Source organism: Equus przewalskii, chromosome 18 (genome assembly GCF_037783145.1).
Source record: "Equus przewalskii isolate Varuska chromosome 18, EquPr2, whole genome shotgun sequence".
Classification (NCBI taxonomy): domain Eukaryota; kingdom Metazoa; phylum Chordata; class Mammalia; order Perissodactyla; family Equidae; genus Equus; species Equus przewalskii.
The window spans coordinates 34,376,617-34,393,792 of record NC_091848.1 but is presented as its reverse complement, the minus strand read 5'-3'; the positions used below and the strand labels follow the sequence as shown (position 1 = coordinate 34,393,792).

Below are 17,176 nucleotides of genomic sequence, written 5' to 3'. Positions count from 1 at the left end.
CTATTGATTTTTCTGCACTCTCTCTTCGCCTCTGCCTTCCAATTGAAGAAACTTGTCTGCCTTCTTCTTTCTTGGGTTCTGCGAGCTCAAAATTAATCTCTTCTGGTTGTTAAACCATCTCTTCCTACAGTTCTTACATTTCTGCTTTGTGGCCTTCTTTCAAAGAAGTGAATGCATAAACTGTTAAACATTAAGATCAAATTTTCATCTGATTTGTGCCAATGTTCTTTTGTGTGTGTACGTGTGTGTGTGACTAGCCTTTATCTGTTGCCAAACTTTGCCGTTTATTTCCACCTCTTCTTATTAATATCTTTGTATGATGCCAGACCAGTGACTTTTAGATTACTCATTACTAAATGAGTTGGATTTTGCTGGACTAGCTATTTGGCTAGACCAGAAAGTTTAGGGGCGCAGGGAGATGGAAGCACAGGTTATCTTTATAGTCTTTAAAACCAAAAGACTCACATTATCTGATGCTATCAAGACAGACTGCTTCACCCAAATGAGTCCTCTACTTCTCTAAACCAAACCATATCAAGGATGTCTTCTGTTCTAGCCTGCTCACTCCAATTCCCAAGAGGCTTGCCTTAAAGAAGGGATTCTTTTTTTTTGCTGAGGAAGATTCACCCTGAGCTAACATCTGTTGCCACTCTCTCTCTCTCCTTTTTGCTTGAGGAAGATTGGCCCTGAGCTAACATCTGTGCCAGTCTTCCTCTATTTTGTATGTGGGATGCTGCCTCAGCATGGCCTGATGAGTGGTGTAGGTCTGCGCCCAGGATCTGAACCCGTGAACCTGGGCTGCTGAAGTGGAGTGCACCGAACCTAACCACTATGTCATGGGGCCAGCCCCAGGGATAATGTTTTTATACCTCAAAAACAAGCCCCTCACCTTTAGAAAGTGTACTTTTCTGTCATATTGCAAGTTCTGCCACCACTGAGCTTTCCCAACACTCCATGTTTTACTCTTCCCCTCTTTCCATGCGGCTTCCGTCAGATCTCAAGCTGCTAAGCAGCCTTTGCCTATATGTTGTTGTTCAGGCATTAACATCTGTCTTCTTAGTTTTGCTTAATGTGAGGTGGAGTTGTGTGGGTTGAAGTGTGTATGTATGTTTTATTTTACTTGTTGCATTTGTATGTTTTCTGGGGAGGTCAGGGAGCAGATACTGACTTACCTTTAATTATAACTAAATAGTTTATATTCCTAATAAACATATAAATGAAAGGCTTTCTAGAATACTAAGCAACCAGTGATTAACTTGGCTTCCGTATAGTATACCTACAGGGCAAGCATGGTTTGGCCAGAAGATAAAACCATGTGTGGTCCCCTGGCAGTTTTGTTTCTCACAGAAATTAATAAATTGGCATTCTGACTTCATATATTAGTCCCTATTTGTTTGGTTAACGTGAATTTACTCGGAATTTACCCCTTATGTAAATGAATTTACCCTTGTTCAGTTACTAAACCTAAAATGCTGAGGTTTACAAGACTGTACATATTATGAAATAGCAAGCAATGCCCAACAAACTTCTTTGATCAGCTAAAAAACGTACTGGGTTTTGTTACAAAAATAAATTTCACTCCAAGAAAATATTAATAAATGTAACAGTTGCCAAATTACAGAAAGTTTCACTTGGCTCCTGTAGTCCCATCACTTTTTCCTTCCTCATCTTGTGGTTTATGAACATTAACCAGTATGCTATGTATTCTTTTGGGTTGCTTTTTAAATTCCACTGAGGTTTTACTGGAGAAGTGGCTATGTTGCTACACACTAGAGTCTTCTACATGGTTAATATGGCATGACTTCAAATTTTCCATTACCACCTTCTTCCCCTAGGAACTCAGTAAGGTCATATCCATGATACCTCACTATCTAGAAACACATTATGTCTCAATCTTGTATTCGTCTCTTTATTTTAAACAGCAAGAAAGGCTATCAGAAACATATCTTAAACTTTGATATTAATAAATACAATCTAATTCAGAAGTTAGAAAAAACTGAGATGACCTAATTTTCTTTGGCAATATTACTATCTTTGCTGATGGTTTTTATTATTCTTTTGGATCACTGAGTTAGTAATAGGTATGTTAAAATGTATGTGTTTGGTTAGAGAACAGATTTAATAAAATACACACTTGAAAATTAATCCAAGTAATGGTGAAATACTCAACAGAGTTGGCAGATCTAAGTTTCTACATCCTATTAAAAACCCTTTGGCCTGGATAGTGAATTAGATTCAGACTAAACAAACACCAGATTAATAAATAAGACCAAAACATAAAAAAGGTTAAGATTGGAAAGTTAAACATTATTAAGAATAATAATTCTAAAAACTGAAATAAACAATAAACATAGATAGCAAGAATTTTATTACCTTCAGGTCGATACTGTGCAACAATTGTCACAGCTTGGCCAGCATTTTTCAAAGTGGCCGCTGCTTGCTCATGGCTGGCAGTTCGGAGGTCAACACTGTTTACCTGTAAATCAAACCAAATCTTAAACTTGAAAGAAAATTATCACACTGATTAGAAATCACAACAGACTGCTCTTTGAGTAGGCATAGATAAAATTACTTTATCACTAAAATATTTTCTTGTTCTGATTTCTAAAAATATATCGTACAGTAAAATAAAATATTACCATCAATCAAAGCACTTTTATTCACTAAAAATACTTTGCTTAATGTCAAATGAGTAAAGCCAAAACATCTTCCTGCAGGTTTTCCGGAGGGCTGTCTATCAACCTCTTGAGAAACATACCTTACTTTGACAACCTGAAAAGTCAACAAGTGTCATCATTTTGTACATTGTCATTTCATGAGTACCTCAAGCAAGAGGAAGGAAATTCATTTTGTTTGTAGTATTTTCTACTCTTGCCACATTTTCACTCCTATTACTCATTTCAGTTCCAATTCTCTTCCTTCCTTTCCCAAACTAAAGCTTCCATTCTTTTGGAGTAACAGGTAAGCAATTATTTAAAAGTATTAAAATAGCTCAGATTTCAAGAACAGACATTTCAACAGAGTAAATGATATTAAATGAGCAACGAGATACTTTTTGAATAAACGGCCCTTCCTTGGGTGAAATAATTACTGAGGGGATCAATCCCACTTCAGAAGAAGAAGCAACTTAATTCTTTTTCTGAAAGGCTGCCAATACCTAGTATATACTGCAAGGCACACTATCTTAAGAGACTGTACCTTTTTCACCATAAGAAAAACTTAATAGGACATTCACGGGAGCATTACACTTGAATGTAATAAGTTTTAAATATTTGGGTTTCCCCTAGAAACAGCAATGGGTAGACTACAGCAATGTTTGGACCTTCACTGAATATTCTTGGAAAGGAAGGAGAACTGTCACGCCATTTTTATATGAAAGCTTGTTTTGTCGACATCTAATCTAAAACCTGTTAAAGATCACACACCAATTTTGGAAAATTTGACTATGAGCCCAGAAATTCTTGAGATCATAAAATTTACGTAAAAAACCATTTTAACCATGTAAAGACCTGATGTTTTATATCATCTATAAAGGATATCATTATGCAACTAAGCAGAAACACACATACTTCTTGAAGGAAAACCAAGACCCAAGAACCTTAATCTAAACAAATATAACAAAATGTCGTTTTATTAGAGAATATCTCTAGCTGAAGGCTATAAAAAACTCAACACAATGTATAAACAGTTCTACTTTGAACATAAAGAAAATCCTCCTAATTCCAAAGGAACAAATAAGGGAAGAAACATAAAAGGAAGATAAACTTTCACGGATTATTATAGAGAAGATTCTAATTTTTAATGAATTATTCCTGAGCATCAAATCCTTCTGCTGCAGAAAAGATCTGAAGACAACCTAAATAGATTCAAAAGAGAACAGTCTGTTAAGAAGACTACAAATTAAAAACTTTCCTAAATATCAGTGAACACTTTAATGGAAGATAGATTATCAAGGATGTTTTAGTAGAAATCCTTGTACTGCAAGACATATTTATGCAAATAGCCTTAGGGTCATATTTTTCTTTTAGACTAACACTTAAAAAAATGGAGGCGTAAGTTACATAAAGTTCACTTTTAAAGTGGACAATTCAGTGGTTTTTAGTGCATTCACAAGGATGTGCAACTATCACCATGATCTAATTCCAAAGCATTTTCATAACCCCTAAAAGAAACCCACCATCCATTAGCAGTCATTCTCCCCTTCCCTCTCTGCTTGGTCCCTGGCAACCATTAACCTACTTTCTGACTCAATGGATTTATCTATCACGTACATTTTAAATAAATGGGATACTATAATATGTGGCCATTTGTATTTGGCTTCTTTAACTTAGCCTTTAACATATAAATGAAAGGCTTTCTATAATACTAAGCAACCAGTGATTAACTTGGTTTCCATATAGTATACCTATAGGGCAAGCACATGTTGGCCAGAAGATAAAACCATGTGTGGTCTCCCGGGAGTTCATCCTTGTTGTAGCACATATCAGTACTTCATTACTTATTATGGCTGAATAATACTCCATTGTATGGCTATTCCACATTTTGTTTATCCACTTTGTTAATTAAATATATCCATAAATTTTTACTTCTTTTTGATACTATTGTAAATGGATTTTTTTTTTTTTTTTTCTGAAGAAGATTTGCCCTGAGCTAACATCTTTGCCAATCTTCCTCTATTTAGCATGTGAGCTGCCACCACAGCATGGCCACTGACAAGTGGTGTAGGTCTGCAGCTGGGAATTGAACCTAGATGGCCAAAGCAAGTGTGCTGAACTTAACCACTAGGCCACCAGGGCTGGCCCTGGAATTGTTTTCTTAAATTCACTTTCAGGTTATTCAATGCCAGTATGCAGAAATACAACTGTTTCTTGTACAGTGATTCTCTGTCCTGCAAATTTGCTGAACTTGTTTATTAGCTGTAATAGTTTTATTGTTGGATTCCTAAGATTTTTTATATATAAGGTTATGGCATCTGCCATGTCATGTAGAGATAGTCTTCCTTCTTCTTTTTTAATCTGGAAGCTTTTTATTTCTTTTTCTTGCCTAACTGTCCTGTCTAGAAACTCAAGGACAATGTTGAATAGAAGTGGCAAGAGTAGACACCTGGGTCTTGTTCCTAATCTTAAGAGTGAAAGTTTTCAATGTTTCAGTGCCTAGTGTGATTTAAGCTATTAGTTTTTCATAGATACCCTTCATCAGGTTGAGGAAGTTTTCTTCCTAATTTCTTCAGTGTTTTTATGATGCAATGGGGCTGGTTTTCAACTAGTGCTTTTTCTGTGTCTGTTGAGATGATCATGTGGTTTATGTCCTTTACTCTATTCAGTGTCTTACTTTGAGGGGTTTTTCTATGTTGAACCAACCAGACGTTCCTTGATAAATTCTACTTGGTTATGGTGTATAATCCATTTTCATGCTGCTGGATACGGTATAATATTTTGTTGGGGATTTTTATATCCATATTCATAAGGGTATTAACTTGTAGTTTTTTCTGATGATGTCCTTGTCTGGTTTGATATAACAATAATACTGGCCTTGCAGAATGAGTTGGGAAGTCTTCTTCATGCTTATCCCTTTTTGGGGAAGAGTTTGTGTAAATGACTAGTGTTAATTCTTCTTTAAACATTTGGCAGACTGCACCAGTGAGGCTATCTAGTCCTGGGCTTTTTCCTTTGTGGGATGTTTTGATTATCAATTCAATCCCTTTAACTGTTACAGCTCCTTTCAGATTTTTTCCATTTCTTCGTGAGACAGTTTCAATAGTTATGTCTTTCTAGGGATTTACCAAAAATTATATAATACATACAACTATATGATATATTACAAATAATTTACAAAACACATGTATCATAAAATGTCCTTTGTCTTTAGTAATAAGTTTTGTTTTAAAGTCTACTTTGTCTGATACTAGTATAGCCACTCTAGATGTTTCTTGGTTACTGCTTGCACATAGTGTATCTTTTCCAACCTTTTACTTTCAATGTTTGCTGAAAGTAAACCACTGCATCTTTGAATCTTAAGTGTGTTTGCTGTAGACAACATATAGTTGGATCTTGTTTTCTAATCCATTCTGTCAGTATCAGTCTTTTAACTGGAGCACTTAATCCCTTTACACCCTTTTTTTTTAAAGATTTTATTTTTATCCCCAAAGCCCCGCCAGTACATAGTTGTGTATTTTTTTTAGTTGTGGGTCCTTCTAGTTGTGGCATGTGGGATGCCACCCCAGCACGGCCTGACAAGCGGTGCCATGTCTGCGCCCAGGATTTGAACTGGCGAAACCCTGGGCTGCCGAAGCAGAGGGCACGAAATGAACCACTTGGCCACAGGGCCAGCCCCCAAACCATTTACATTTAATGTAATTATGGAAAAAGCAATATGTATGTCATCTATATTGTTTTCTTTACGCCTTATGTCTTTTTTGTTCCTCTATTATTCCATTACTACTTTCTTTTATTAAATAGATATTTTCTAGTAAATCATTTTAATTCCCTTGTCATTTCTTTTGCTATATATATTTTATTTTCTTGGTGGGTTCTCTGGATTATAATTAACATTTTATAATGATCTACTTTGGATTAATACCAAATTAATTCAGTAGTATATAAAAACTCTGCTCCTATATAACTCTGTGTCCTCTACCCACCTTGTGATATTATTGTGATATAAATTACATCTTTATACAATGTGTGCATATCAACACAGATTTAAAATTATTGCTTTGTTGTCTTTTAAATCATGTAAGAGAAAAACAAATATTTACAAACAAAAAACACACTTATACTGTTTATGTTTATCTACGTAGTTCCCTTTAACAGTGCTCTCCATTTCTTCATGTGGATTTGGGTCACTTACTAGTGTCTTTTGATTTTAGTCTGAAGGATTTCCTTCAGTACTTCTTGCAGGGCAGGTTTACTAGAGACAAACTTCCTCAGCTTTGGTTTACCTGGGCATGTCTTAATTTGTCCTTCATTTCTGAAGGATAGCCTGGCTGGATATAGAATTGTTAGTCAATAGCTTTTTCCCCCAGAACTTTTCTTTTTCCCCCCAAAGATTGGCCCTGAGCAGACATCTGTTGCCAATCCCTCCCCCTCCTCCTCAAAGCCCCCCAGTACATAGTTTTATATTCTAGTTGTGGGTTCTTCTAGTTGTGGGATGTGGGATGCTACCTCAGCATGGCTTGACGAGTGGTGCTAGGTCTGTGCCCAGGATCTGAACACGCAAACCCTGGGCTGGCGAAGTGGAGTGTGCGAATTTAACCACTCGACCATGGGGCCAGCTGCGCCCCACCCGCCCAAGTTTTAATATGTCATCCCACCATGGTTTTTGAGGACAAATTAGGTGTTAATCTTATTGAAGATTCCCTGTACATAATGAATCATTTCCATCTTTCTGCTTTCAAGATTCTCTGTCTGTCTTTTGACAGTTTGATTATGATGAGTCTATGGTGTGGATTTCTTCAAGTTTATTCTACTTGGAGTTCACCAAGCTTTTCAGATGTGTACAATGCTTTTTATCAAATTTGGGAAGTTCTCAGTCATTACTTATTTAAATATTCTTTCTGCCCCTTTCTCTCCTGTCATTCTGAGACTTCATTATGCATATATTGGTATACTTGATGGTATCCCATAGATCTTTGAGGCTCAGTTAATTTTTCTTCTTGCTGATTCTGTCTTCTGCCAGCTCAAATCTGCTGTTAAGCTTGTCTAGGATTTTCTTCATTTCAGTTATTGTACTTTTCAACTCCATAATTTCTATTTGGTTCTTTTTTTATAATAGAATCTCTTTATTGATCTTCTTTCTACTTGGTGAGATATTGTTCCTATACTTTCATTCTGTAGACATGGTTTCTTTAGTTCTTTGAACATATTTGAAATATCTGATTTCAAGTCTTTGTCTAGTTAAGTCCAATGTTGTGATTCCTTCAGGACAGTTTCTTTTTATTGCTTTTCTTCCTGTGTACAGGCCACATTTTCATGTTCTTCTGCATGTCTCATAATTTGTTGAAAACTGGACATCTGAAATAATATAATGTAGCAACTCTGGAAATCAGATCTGCCCTCCTACCCATGACTTATTGTTGCTTTTTGTTATAGTTGCTGTTTGGTGACTTTTCTGAATTCTACAAAGTTTGTATTCTTTCTTGTGTGTACCACTGATGTCTCTGCCTGTTAGTTTAATGGTCAGTTAATGAATGGACAGTAATTTCCTTAAATGCATGGACTCTTTGCCTGAAGAGCTCTGCATGCACATTGGCTAACACCTTCAACACTCGCCTAGGCAATTGATAACTCTGCCTCAATCTTCACTTACTGCTTGCACAGAGCCTCATGGTCAGCCAGAGGGGAGAGTTTAGGGTCCTTTCAGGTCTTTCCTGAGCATGCACAGAGTCCAAGACATGCAGGTGTCCTCCTAGATTCCAAGCAATATGTCAGGACTTTTCAAAGGCCCTATGGAGATCTCATTTCTCAGTTTTCTGTGTAAACTTTTGAATTGCCTACTGTTTGCCCTGTTACCCAATGTCTCAGGCAGCCATAACGTGCCTGTAATTGTTTTGACAATTACCCCAGGGGAGAAGGCTTTTGCACTGGTGAAACTCTAAATCAGGTCAAATACAGAGAACCTTGCAAATATGGTGTTTCAAGAACTATTAGGTCAAATTATGACAGTTCTCTGGGGAAGAGGCTCTGAAAATTCCACCTCTGTTCTACTCTCTCTAGTGGCTGTCAGCTCACTGGTTTTCACTGTAAATGTGGACTATTTTTCAAGGTTAATGTGGTACTGGAGAGCAGGGAATAGGACTTAGGCAAGTTAAAACTCCACAAAGCTCACATTTATGAGATTCAGTCATTTTTCTTGGATAAACTGTTGCAATTCTTTGATTACTTTCCAGAGTCTTAGGAAGTTTATTCTGAGGGCCAGCCCAGTGGCACAGCAGTTAAGTTTGCACACACTGCTTTGGTGGCCTGGGGTTCATCAGTTTGGATCTCGGGTACAGACCTACACACTGCTTATTAAGCCATGCTGTGGCAGGTATCCTACCTATAAAGTAGAGGAAGACGGGCACAGATGTTAGCTCAGAGCTGATCTTCCTCAAGCAAAGAGAGGAAGACTGGCACAGATGTGGGCTCAGCGACAATCTTCCTCAAGCAAAGAGAGGAAGACTGGCACAGATGTGAGCTCAGCGACAATCTTCCTCAAGCAAAGAGAGGAAGACTGGCACAGATGTTGGCTCAGAGCTGATCTTCCGCACATACACACAAAAAAGCTTATTCTGACAATTTTGGCCACTTCTCACTGCTTTGACGGAGGAGAGAATTTTTGTTGAAGCCTTTTGGGTCACTTTTGATTCTAAGATCTTAAATTTTTGGTGAATATCCACTATATTCTCTACTACACTTGACATCATTGGAAATAACAGTAATACTTCATTTATACCATATTGAAAAATACAGTGTTCTACGTAGGTAATAGACCTTGATTTCAAAAGCTTCTTTCTTCAGCAAAATTAAATATGTAAAAGGGAATATTTTATAAAACTTATTTCCTTGCTTTCTCAAATAACTTATTTATATTTTTCTCAGTAATGTGGGTTCATCATTACAAACATCAATAACAGGGATGGTTTTAGAATAGTGGTTCACAAAGTTTGGTCATAGGAGCAGCAACATCAGTATCTCTTGGATATTTGTTAGAAATACAAAGTTTCAGACCCTACCCAAGTCATACTCAATCAGAAACTGGGGATGGGGTCTAGGAAGCTGCCTTTTAACACGGCTGCGAGGTGATGAAGTGAAAGACTGAAAACAGCTAAGTTTTGTCTAATGAAGTACTTAAGTTTGTTTCAGGGTTTTAAGTTAGTTTTGTTTGGTTTTGAATATCTTTTCTCATGTTTTTCTCTTGCACCTAAGGTTTTCCCTACTGCTCTCAGGATATTTCCCTAGAAAAGCATAGTAAGTATTAAAATTTTAAGGTTATTGACACATACCGTCAAACATAAGCCTGTATTTAACTTACACTCACATTAGGGTGAGCAACTGGTCTGGACTGACTGGGAATTTCAGTTTCAAAATTGAGACTAAAGGGGTTTCCAGACACAGGGCTGTCAGTGCTAAAACAGGGAAAGTTCTGGGTGAACCAGGTTGTGCTGGTCAGTCTAATATACTCTAGCAGTGTGTCAGTGACCCACTATAAAGTGGTCCCACATGGACAATTTAAAAAACACCTATTTTTGCTTTGTGTTTTTCACATCTAGTCTAAGCCAACTGAAAACTTATTTTAACACAAGGTGTGAAGTGAGGTTCTAAAGCTAATTTTATTCCCTTAAATAACTAGCTAATCCATCCAACAACATTTATTTTTAAAAAATCCATTCCTTACCACTAATATGTACTTATCATACCAGAACTTATTTTAAAAAATTAAATTACAGTAGAATTATAAGCAATAAAATATACAAATTTGAACAGTTCAGTTGGAAGGATTTTTGACAACTACATACACCCATTAACCACAACCCCAAACAAGATACATACCCATTCCATCAACCAACCCAGAAATTTCCATTGTGCCTCTTTATAGTTAAGAACAATCACCAGCAACCACTTTCTGACTTCTATCAATAAAAATTAGTGTTGCCTGCTTATGAATACCATATAACTGGAATCGTACAGTATGTATTTTTGTGGTGTGTTTTGTTTTACTCAACATGATGTTTTTCAGTGGCCTCTATGTTGTATTGAGTTTCAGTAGTTTGTTACTTTTTATTGCTGAGCAGCTTTATATTATATAAGTATACTACAATTTATTTAGCTATTCTACTACTGATGGACACTTCAGTCATTTGCAGATCTGGAATTATGAATAAGGCTGTTATGAACATTTCTTGGTAGTGTTTACATAGACATGATTTCTTGGGTAAAATCTAGGTGACAGGTTAGATATACATTTAATTTCTTAAAAACTTCCCCAAAAGTTCTTGTAGTGGTTGTACAATTTTACATGCCCACCACTAAGGAATAAGTTATAATAACTGCTCTGTATCTTCACCTATGTTTGTTGTCATACATCTTTCACTTTAGCCATTCAAGTGGGATATGGTATTTTGTTGTAGCTTTAAAAATATCTTTTTATTTGGGCATAATTCACAGTCAGTAAATTCATATTTTTTAGTTTACAGTTAAGAGTTTTGACAATTGCATATGTTGTGTAGCCATAATAAAGACATAGAAAAGTTACATCACTCCCATCCAAATTCCTCCAAACCCCTTTACTGACTGTGTTTTCTGTACTGCCCTGATGCCCAATGTTAAGCACCTTTTTATGTGCTTACAGATTATTCCTGTATCTTGTTTTGTGAAATATTTAAGTCTTTTGCTCATTTTTAGATGGGGTTACTCATCTTTTTATTGTTGACTTGTGGGAGATGTTTATATATCCTAGACACAAGTCTTTTGTCAGATAAATGTACTAAGAATATTTTTTCCCACTGTGTGGCTTGTCTATTTGGTTTCTTTGTTTTTTAAATATATTTTTTATTCATTTATTTATTTTTAAAGATTGGCACCTCAGCTAACATCTGTTGCCAATCTTTTTTTTCCTCCTTCTTCTTCCTCTCCCTAAAGCCCCCCAGTACATAGTTGTATATTCTACTTGTAGGTCCTTCTGGCTCTGCTATGTGGGATGCCGTCTCAGCACAGCTTGATGAGCAGTGCTAGGTCCATGCCCAGGATCCGAACCGGCAAAACCCTGGGCTGCTGAAGTGGAGCGTGTGAACTTAACCACTCAGCCACGAGGCGGGCTCCCTATTTGGTTTCTTAATGGCACCTTTTTTATGGTTAGTGTCTTATGTATCTTGTCCAAGAAACTGTTGCCTACCCCAGGGTGGCAAAGATATCTTCCTATATTTTCTTCTAGGAGAATTATGGTTCCGGGCTTTACACTTAGATTTATAATCCATCTAGGATTCATTTTTACATCCGGAGTAAGACTGGGTTGAGGTCCATGTTTTTCCTTAGAGATATGCAGTTGTTTCAGCAACATTTATTAAAAAGACTTTCCTTTCACCATTGAACTGACTTGGTCCCTTGGTCTTCTTTAAGAAACCTGTGACTAATCCAAATGTTCACCAAGATTTTCTTGTATGTTTTCTTCTAGAAGTTCAGTTCCATCATTCATTTCTGGTAATTTTTGCTTCATGTATTTTGAGAGGATTATTAGGTACATGCACACTGAGTACTGTTATGTCTTGATGAAACGGTGTTTTTATCATTATAAAATCTGTTATAATCTATTTGTCTATTTTGTCTCATATGAATATAGTCACATTATCTTCCAGATGCTGTTTACATGGTATACTTTCTTCCACTCTTTTACTTACAACATCTGAGTCTTCAGATTTAAAATGAATTTCTGATAACGAGCATATAGTTGGGTCTTGGTTGTTTTTGAACCAAGCTGAAAATTTCTGCATCTTAATTGGAGTGTTTACTGTAAGACAGATGTTAATATAGTTGGATTTCAAACTTACATCTTGGTATTGCTTTTTATTTACCCTGTCTTTTCCTCCTTTCCTGCCTTCATTTGTAAGAAGCATGTATTTTTTCATATTTCATTTTATCTCCTGCATAGATTTTTTTAAAATTATACCTCTTTGTAGTATTTTTACTGCCTCTTCTAGAGATTATAACACATAAGTATAAGTTATCACAGTTTACTTTCAAGTAAGCTTATACCACTTCACAAACTGTATAAGAAACAATAGTGTAATTCCATCTTCCCTTTCAGTTTGTGTTCTAGTGGCCTTACATTTTACTTCTACACGTCATAAGCCCCACAATACACTGCAATTTTTTTGTTTTAAATAGCCAATAGTCTAATAAAATATGTAAAACTACTTTTAAAAACTTTAAAAATGTATTTTCTATATTTATCCAGGTATTTACCCTTTCTGTTGTTCTTAATTCCTCTCTGCAGATCTAGGGTTCCATATGGTAGAATTTCTCTAACCAGAACAATTTCTTCTAGTATTTCTTGTGGGTCTGAGACAAATTCTCTCAGTTACTGTCTGTCTGAATTGTTTTTATTTCAACTTCATTTCTGATGAATAATTTCACTGGATATAGGATTCTGGGTTGACAGTTTTTCTTTTCGCACTTTGAAGATATTGTTCAATTGTTTTATGTCTTCTAATGTTTCTAGGGAGAAGTCAGCTGTCATTTGTATTGTTCCCATGTACGCAGCGTGTTGTTTCTGTGCCTGCTTTTGACATGTGCTCTTTAGCGTAGCTTTCTAGTACTGCATGATGGACCTAGGTCTGGTTTGCTTTGTACATATTCTGTCTTGAGTTTGCTGCGCATCAGAGATCTGTGAGTTGATACCTTTCATCGGTTTGGAAAATTCTTTGTCATTACGTCTTCAAAGATTCTGTCTCCTCTTTATTAGACCATCTGATATTGTTCCATAGATCTCAGACACTGTGGTTTGCTTTTTCTTCCCAAACCTTTTCTCCCCACTCACTTTATGTTTCAGTTTGGGAATTTTCTTTGACCTATGTTCAAGTTTATTGATTCTTTCCTCTGCTGATTCCAGTATGCTATTATGTCTCTCAAATAAAAGTTTCATTTGTGATAGCTTTTTTTATTTCTAGCAATTCCACATAATTCACTTTTTGTAGTTTCTAGGTCATTGCTGAAATTCTCCAATCTTTTCAACCTTATTGTCTACCTTTACCCCTACACCCTTTAGTATTATCATCACATGACTTTATCATAATTATTTTAAAGCTCCTGTTTAATAAATCCAACATCTAAGCCTTCTCTCATTTACTTCTATTGACTGCTTTCTGTCTTGATAACTAGTTTCATTTTCTTTCTTTTTCACGTGTTTTGTAATTTTTAATTATAAAATAGACATTTTGGGTAAAATAACAGTAGAGGCTGAAATAAATAATACTTAATTCTAGAACAGGGAACAACCCTTGTCTCAGGCCACTAAAGTCGGGGAGGGAGCTGCAGTGATATGATCTGTAGTTGAAATGTAATTAGATTTTGTTGTAACTTTAAGTTTAATGTCAAATGTTTTGAGAGCAGGATTAAGAATTTTCCTTCTGAGGGGTTTACGATGTGAGCACAGGTGAGATCCCCAAGATCTCTTTGTGTTTTATAGTTGAAGCACCGAACCACTGCCTTATAACCCTGCTGCCAGCTTTCTGGATTGCTGATAAGTTCCACGCTCTGAGACCTACCCCAGGCTTGCTGTGTTCTGGAGATATCTCTCTGTCTAGATTGCCTCAGACTGCTTTTTCTCAGCTCTCCTGCCCCACTCTCAGCCATTAGCAGCTCAAGGTACAAAGTTCCTGAGGTTGACTTTCACAAATCTTCTGCCCAAAGTCCCCTATATTTATTGGTCAAGTGTCTTGTATTTGGGGATGCACTATACGACTAAGGAATGATTTTCTCTCAGTTCACCTCTGTTGGTTCCTAACCTTTGGTTTATTGCCTCTGAGCACTCAGTGAACACCCATGGGAAAGAGTTGGCAGGTAAGTGTAGACTTGCTCTGTGGCTTCCCAGAATTTTTATCAGTTTCATCAGTCCACTGAGGCCATTAAATGTTGGGTAAAGTTTTGGCTGATTTCTCCCTACCCCCATCTATTCCTTCTCTTCCTCCCACCACTCTACCAAGAAGGCACTGCCATGGGTGTCTTCTCTTCTGTGAAGGACTAGTTACTATCTGTAAGTTAGTTTACTTAGGTTACTTTGAATTCTCAGTCCTCTGACGGGGTTAGTTTCTCTAAACTTATCCAGATTGTTTTGGTTTTTAGGGTAAGAGTGATGGTCTCTTGACACCTGACATTCTAACACTGTAACTAGGGTGTATTCCTGCTTTACAGATCTCTTCCAATAATCACTGTTCTTGGATAGCACTATGCTATTTTAGTTGCTGTAGCCTTAAGTACAGAAGTACAGTTTCCACTTGGTTGCATTGCACATTAATAATTTCCTTTATTTTCTAAGATTATGGTACTATAATTCTTAGTAAAGTACCCCTGCATATTTGAAGACTCAAATGCCCAAGATTTTCATCCAAACACCAGTTGGTTACACTATGATCTCAGAACTAAACCAAAAACAGAGTTCTACTTCTTTTGTAAATGACCAGTTACCCTCTTTCTGTCTTAGATTCGGTCTATCTTGAATTAATAAAGGCTCCTCAAAAGGACAGGCTGCAGGAATATGCTGATACATCTAAGGACATACAGGGAAGGGTCAGGTGGCGAGACGGACTGATCTGAAAATGGCAGAAAAGATGCAGTGTACATTTTTTGAATGCTTTTCTCATCATGTTCCAACAACATCCATCTTCGTTTTGAGGAGTAATTTCTGATTTTCCTTATATTTTGTAGTTGAAAAGATCTCTATTGATTTATATTAATGGTTTAAAATAGTTATCAATACTGAATAGCACTGTTGACCCAGGATAGAGGTTTGTTTCTGTATCCCAGATCCTAAAATTTTAGAAAGTATTACCTTTTTAATTAAAAACAAAATGGCAAAGCATAATGTAGTGGTTAAGGTGAATCCTGGCTATACCATTTATTAGCTATTGTTAGCTACTATGGGAAAATTAACCTCTAAACTTCAGTTTTTTCATTGGAAAAATGGTGATAAGAATGATGCTCTTGAGTCTACTACAAGCAATGTAAAATATTTTTGGAAGAATACCACCCCCCAATGCAGGTAGCAATGGATTCCTAGACATAAAGTAAATAAAATACTATTGAAAATAAGCTCACAATGCAAAATTTAGAACATGAGAAAGCAATTTACCACAAGTCATCACAAAATAGTGTGTATTAGATACCCACAAACTTCAGAAAACAGAACTTTTATTTATGGAATATAAAATAAATAGGTTTAAAAGAAAAACTCAAAAGAATGTAAGAAACTATAAATAATCAAAATCATCAAATAATCAATGATGATTCTAAACTTAGATGCATCTCATAACATAGTTTCAAAGATACAAAGAAAAAAATTGCTGCAAGGACAAAATGCTAAAGCCACCATCATATTCAGAATGGTTAAAAAATGTCTTTTAATAATAGATTAAGTAGACAACAGATTTAAGTATAAAGAAGATCTGAACTATAAGAGAAACAAGGTTGAGTTAACAGACATCTAAGAGAACCCTGCAGTCAACAGAGAATACATACTTCCTTCAAGTACATTTATAAATTATAAAGACTGACCCCTTATAAGTCAAATATCAAAAGAAAACCTATCATAAAAAACATGCTCTCTCATAACACTATAATTCTACAATTAAATGGTAAAATGGTAAGAAGATAAAATATCTCCCATAACTTTAAAATATAAAAACCAAAACTTTTAATTATTACTAACAGTTAAAATAGGGAAAACAGTATTTTGATCAACATATCCTACCGATATAATACGATCTCCTTTTCTGAGTTCTCCACTAAGGTCAGCAGGTCCTCCAGCCAAGATAAAGGAAATAAATATTCCTTCTCCATCTTCACCTCCTACAATGTTGAAACCAAGGCCCGTTGAGCCACGATGAAGAACAACTTTTCTAGGTTCCCTAAAAATTAAAAAATATTGAATACCTTAGAAATTTTATATAGCACTGGACATTCTATCAACAAGAATCCCCTATTGATAACTCTTATATTATCAAACTATAAAGAAAGCCAGATGAAATTTAAAAGGGTTTTCAAAACTGTGGAATAAAGACATTCTTTCTAAGCCTACAAAATTAGGCTTAGACATTAAAAGAAAAAAATTCTAATTTTATAAAAAAGCTAAAGAAAAATCACGTTAAAAAATAAACACAAAACTCAAACAAAAAGGAGAAAACAATGAAGCAACTAAAAAAATGATATAAAGAGCCTACTCAAGAAATACATATACTTACGAAAAATTGATGTTGCACACATTTTATTGCCTATGAAGTAGTCACTACCCCTACCTTCTTAGATGTTATAAAAGGCATCCTTTGTCTTAGAGCAGGTAGTCCCTTTTTCCAGTCCCAAAGGGATGAATCATGACTAATATAAGCCAGTCACTGCAATCCCATTCCCCTTTGCTAAGGTGAGGCTACGACCCTATTCCTGCCTCAGAAATGAAGGAAAATTTTATTGTCACTTCCCAAAGAAAGACC

General features: G+C 35.9%; 1 protein-coding gene across 26 annotated transcripts in view; it reads right to left on the bottom strand.

Moving 5' to 3' along the window:
* The window catches only part of DLG1 (discs large MAGUK scaffold protein 1), a 262,589-nt gene that overhangs the window by 63,585 nt on the left and 181,828 nt on the right, over window positions 1-17,176 (bottom strand). For all 26 annotated transcript variants that reach the window (XM_070583431.1, XM_070583434.1, XM_070583435.1 and 23 more), the window contains 2 exons: window positions 16,441-16,597; window positions 2,374-2,476 (listed from right to left, as the gene is read on the bottom strand). In XM_070583431.1, coding sequence (XP_070439532.1) covers window positions 2,374-2,476; window positions 16,441-16,597 — 260 coding nt within the window. The remainder of the gene's footprint in view (window positions 1-2,373; window positions 2,477-16,440; window positions 16,598-17,176) is intronic.